The following is a 5,373-nucleotide window of genomic DNA, read 5'->3' as shown; positions in this document are numbered from 1 at the left end:
TTTCTTCAGACCTTACTGGAGCTCTCTTTGAAATTACCTCCGAAATCATATCAGAATTTATCTATACTGATCCATACCAAGGACATTCTTGGATTCCTTTTTGTAGTCGTGCATGTACCGGTATATTATTCCAAAATGCAGATTGATGTCTCGCGCAAGGTTCTTCTACTATACATCTTCTTACTGGGATTTATAATGGATATGCTATATATGAATTGTGTTTGCGTATTAAAAGCTTGCTTCAAACAAATCGCCGATAATCTGATAAATCTACGAAAACTCGCGACGAATGATGAGCCATATCTTTTGAGCGATACCTATCACGAGGAGAGGAATTCATTTCGACTGATGGAGATCATAGCTTTGAAAAAGCAGCACCTGGCAATCAACGACGCAGTGCAGATGTTAAAAATGGTCTTCAGTTTACACCTTCTTTCAACGATAGTTATGACTTTCACTCAAATCATCTTCAACCTGTACTTTTACGTAGTGCGAATACAAGGGGGTTCATCTATGAGCACTCAGGAAAGACATATTTATGATATGGCCTTTGTTACAGCTGTAACATATTATTCTGTAAAAATGTTGTTGATAGTATGGGCTTGTGAGACCGGCAAGAACGAAGCCATGAAGATCAGTAGCACCGTTCACGACGTGTTCAATAGCACCAACAATAAGCAAATAAAATATGAGGTGAATTAAAGAACTAACAACTTTAGTGGCATATTTTATATATTCTTTAAATTATGTCCCGCACATACTAATGCAATTTTCAATATATTAATTTACCAGATTTATAATAACATCTCTTAATCCTATATTTGAAAATTTTTTGATCTAAAATTGTAGTTGCAGCTATTTTCCTTACAATTATCGCATTGCGAAAATGTATTCTCCGCAAAGGGGCTTACTGTGGACGCAACACTCCTTACTGCGGTGAGTGATCAATCATTTGCCTTCATTAAATAAATGCTGCAGGTATGTTTAGCTTTATTTTATGATATTGTTCTTTTAGATGGTAGGTGGCATTACCACGTATATATTAATCTTGATACAATTCCTATTTATGTCGAGTTCTTGCGATGGCAAATCTTTTTGAAACATATGATCTAGATTAACCGAGAGATATTTTGAAAAAATACTTTAAATGTACCTATTTTTATCACTGTAAGTAGAATATCGTTGCGAGCAAAGTCTCCGATGGTGCTTTATGCTTATGGAGATATTTGCATGCATTGAACCTCCGGAAGAATACGGTCACTCAAATATTCGCAATTTTCAGGAGAGGGAAAAAACAAAATTAATTCAATTTTTGTAAAATGTAAGATAATTATCGTAATTACAAGTATGATATTTTGTTATAATAAAACTTGATACTGTTTTTTAAAGAGGTCTGATATGATTCAGTTGATAATTCACTTTTGAAGCTACACAATCAGCGACCGCAACATAGAACCGGTTTAAAAGAATAATGACACTTCTGCCCTGTGCGTCGGATTTCGCATATAAACTTGTGACACTGTTCTAGCACACAAGTAACATTTTAGGCATACTTTCTATGGGTTTAACTTACACACAATTGAATCAAATTGTGATAGTATTCTTCTAGGGGATACATATATGTAAAATTTAATTTCTTAATTGCTCTTGCGTTATAAATTCTATAAATTAAAACTTAAATTAATAAATTAGCGCTGAATGTAAAATATATTTCTGATATGTAAAAAAATATATAATTAATATGTTAAATCGTGTTTCGGATAAAATGTCGCTCTGCGATTATTAACAGTATATATAACAAATAATATATAATATATAACAAATAGATAAAAGAAATATTACATTTTTATTGCATTGATGTTAAATTGATGGCGATATTAATATGATAATTTAGTAATAAATGCAATCCTGCAAATTAGAAATTATATTATATATAGATATATGTATATATAATTTTCTTGAATTAACGGAGAGTTGCGATTTTAACATTTGCTAGCTTATATGATAGAAAACAGTTAATATCTCTAATGTTGGAGATGTTTGATTTAATTAGGCAATAATAAAATAAGTTAATAGAAATGTATGTAGTATTTCTACTTTATGCTGAGTCAACATTATACTTTCACAATAATAGAAATATTATATCTGCATCGGTTTGTTTCATCTAATTAAAAAGTTATATATTTACAATAACAGTCTCAAAAATAATGTTTTTATTCAATGCGGATACATACAGTTCATAACTAGATTGCCATTTATCGTAATATTCTGATTTATAACTAAATAGAAAAGAAATAAACATAAATAATTACGTGAAATTGTTAGTATTATTTACAGTCATTGTTAAAGAATTTAAGTTCAAAACTACGAACAATTGCTACCTTCGAGCGAAACGAGGCTAATGGAATGTTTTGTTATGCGTCAAGTAACGATGGTGCTTTTCGATGGATAACTGTACTCTCAAGAGCCAATGTGTAGAATAATGATGTGTAACTGTTGCGACTCATCAAATTAAGTATGCAAACATGAAACAGATAATATCGACTGCACGTGGATGAATAATTCTCTAAAATATAGCAGTTTTCTCCTTTTTGACTTTTTGCTTCAAAAATTTATATCTTATTGTATGTATAGAATATTTGATATTTTTATGAGACAATGTTGAAATCAATATTTTGTGTTTTACCTCAATTTTAATTTTCATTACATCAATATCGACAGTTCTTAAATTAATAATTTAAAATGCCTTAAGCATAATTACATATCTAATTTCAATAAAAGATAATGGAAAAGAAATACATAAAAAGTTTTCATTTAATTAATTAAAACATTATATAGCATGTATATTCACAAAATATCAGAAAAGAATAAAAATAAGGTACATTGCTAATAATCATAGCAACTCGGAGAAAATCTTACCCTGAGTCCAACAGCAACATTTATGTAAAGTAAAAATTTGCCTTTTTGTTCTTGAATTTATATCAGCACGAGATATATCAGCTATAACTTTCTATTTACCTGTATATGAATATAATGGAAAATTGTGAATATCTTGATAATGTTCGTTCGTTTTGTACAAGTTTTAGATGCGCAAGATTATGAATTATGTGACACAGCAATTATATACATCATTTTATGCGTACTTCGGAGATGATAAGCAAAAAGTCGTAGTTACATTATGACATAAAAAATTCCTAAGTTCTGTTTTGCAACATGACACAATAATTGTTAGTTAGTTTTAAAATTAAATTCGTCAGGTGCAGATAGACTGGAAGAAATTTATTTCAGTTTATTTATTAGTTGTAGGAATACAGCAGAAAGTTATACTTTTAAAAAAGAAATTCTTGTAAACTTGTTGATATAAAAGTGCACTGATAACATAATTAATATTTCTTATATAAATTATAGTCTGTGATATAGATTATCATTTTTCAATAACAATTCAGTGAACATGTTCAACATGTCATCGATGTTCCAAGAACTCAAAAGAAAAAGAAAAGGAAAAATATGGGAGCTATTCCGCGCTACGGATTTTGAATCCTTCATGTATCCGTGTTTCATATTTTGCCGTATTCTGGGAATATTTCCATACAAAATCAACGCTTCGACCATCAAGACTTGCAAACCACGCTATATTCTTTCGACTATCAGTATCGGCGTTTTTTGCATACTCGGATTAATACATCTCTATGATATAAATTTCTCAACTTCTAAAAGGAGTTTACATGAAGACATTGAGACAAGCACGAAACTTCAACAAAACTGTTTCTCCATTATTGGTGTTTTCATGGCAGTCACCGCATTCGTTCTGAGTGGACCACGAATGCGTTTTCTTCAGACCTTGTTGGAGCTCTCTTTGAAATTACCTTCGGAATCATATCAGAAATTATCTAGTCTGATCCATGTCAAGGACATTCTAGGATTCTTTTTTCTAGTCGTGGAATTTCTGATAATTGTTATCAAGTTGCAAGAGATGGCTGATGTCTGGCAAACTTCTTTTCTAATTTACAATTGGTTGCTGATTTTTCAGATGGATATGCTATATATGAATTGTGTTTGCATATTAAAAGCTTGTTTCAAGCAAATCAACGACAATCTGGTGAATCTGCGAAAAGTCGTGACGAATGGTGAGCCATATCTCTTGAGCGGCACCTATCACGAGCAAAGAATTTCATTTCTACTGATGGAGATTATAGCTTTGAAAAAGCAGCATCTGGCAATCAGCGACGCAGTACAGATGCTAAAAATGGTCTTCAGTTTGCACCTTCTTTCCACAATACTTATGACTTTCACTCAAATTATCTTCCATCTGTACTTTTACTTAATGCAAATATACCTGGGTTTATATCTGAGCAATGAAGAAAGACAGATTTTACGTAAAGCCTGTATAGGCCTTGTAACATATTACTCTATAAAATTGGTGTTGATAGTGTGGGCCTGCGAAACCGGCAAGAATCAAGCCATGGAAATCAGTAGCACCGTTCACGACGTGTTCAATAGTGCCAGTAATAAGCAAATAAAATATGAGGTAAATTTTTATAAAAAATTATAACTTTAGTGGCATATTTTATATAAATCTTTCTAATTATGCGTCGCATATACTAATGCAATTTTTAATATAATAATTTTCCAAATTTATAATTACATCTTTTAATCCTGTATTTAACAATTATTTGTTCTGACGTTGCAGATGCGACTATTTTCTTTGCAAATATCGCATTGTGAGAATACGTTTTCCGCAAAGGGGCTTACTGTGGACGCTACGCTCCTTACTGAGGTGAGCAATTACTCATTTGCTTTCATTAAATAAATGTATATTTAACTTTATTTTATGATGTTGTTCTCTTTTAGATTGCAGGTGCCATTATCACCTATGTATTAATCTTGATACAATTCCTGTTCATTTCGAGTTCTTGCGGTGGAAAAACTTTAAAGGATACGCTCTAGTTAACAAAAAGATGCATTGAATCGAACACACATGGCCGAACATAGAAGATACCTTATAGCAAGACAAGGTTGAAGGAATATTTTGTTATGCTTCAAGTAATGATAGTGCTTTTCGATGGACAACTGTATCCTCAAAAGCCATTGTGTAAACTAATGATGTCCAAATGCTGCGACCCATCAAATTAAGTATGCAAACATGAAACAGATAATATCGACTGCACGTGGATGAATAATTCTCTAAGATATGGCAATTTCCTCCTCTTCGATGTTTTTGCTTCAAAAATATCTTATTGTATGTATAGAATATTTGATATTTTTATGAGACAATGTTGAAATCAATATTTTGTGTTTTACCTCCATTCTAATTTTCATTACACCAATATCGACAGTTCTTAAATTAATAATTTAATCTACTTTAAGCATAAT

General features: G+C 31.2%; 2 protein-coding genes across 2 annotated transcripts; both read left to right on the top strand.

Moving 5' to 3' along the window:
* The first annotated feature begins 135 nt into the window (after positions 1–135).
* Positions 136–702, top strand: LOC112454815. The gene has a single exon (XM_025016409.1). The coding sequence runs from the start codon at positions 136–138 to the stop codon at positions 700–702; it is 567 nt and encodes a 188-aa protein (XP_024872177.1).
* A 2,749-nt stretch (positions 703–3,451) lies between these two features.
* LOC112454813 (putative gustatory receptor 28a) lies at positions 3,452–4,947 on the top strand. Its single transcript, XM_025016407.1, has 3 exons — positions 3,452–4,528; positions 4,691–4,777; positions 4,852–4,947. Exons 1-3 carry the CDS (start codon positions 3,452–3,454, stop codon positions 4,945–4,947), a joined length of 1,260 nt encoding a protein of 419 aa, XP_024872175.1.
* Positions 4,948–5,373: the final 426 nt, after the last annotated feature.

Source organism: Temnothorax curvispinosus, unplaced genomic scaffold (genome assembly GCF_003070985.1).
Source record: "Temnothorax curvispinosus isolate PA1 unplaced genomic scaffold, ASM307098v1 QBEX01005381.1, whole genome shotgun sequence".
Lineage (NCBI taxonomy): Eukaryota > Metazoa > Arthropoda > Insecta > Hymenoptera > Formicidae > Temnothorax > Temnothorax curvispinosus.
Note: the sequence above shows the minus strand (reverse complement) of the source record. Positions and strands in the feature narration are given on the sequence as shown.

Excerpts from the sequence above, each read along its gene's own strand:
- LOC112454815 (XM_025016409.1), top strand. The coding sequence starts at position 136 with ATGCAGATTGATGTCTCGCGCAAGGTTCTTCTACTATACATCTTCTTA.
- LOC112454813 (XM_025016407.1), top strand. The coding sequence starts at position 3,452 with ATGTTCAACATGTCATCGATGTTCCAAGAACTCAAAAGAAAAAGAAAA. Across the intron at positions 4,529-4,690 it reads ATAAGCAAATAAAATATGAG|ATGCGACTATTTTCTTTGCA; the intron begins GTAAATTTTTAT and ends CTGACGTTGCAG. Across the intron at positions 4,778-4,851 it reads ACGCTACGCTCCTTACTGAG|ATTGCAGGTGCCATTATCAC; the intron begins GTGAGCAATTAC and ends GTTCTCTTTTAG.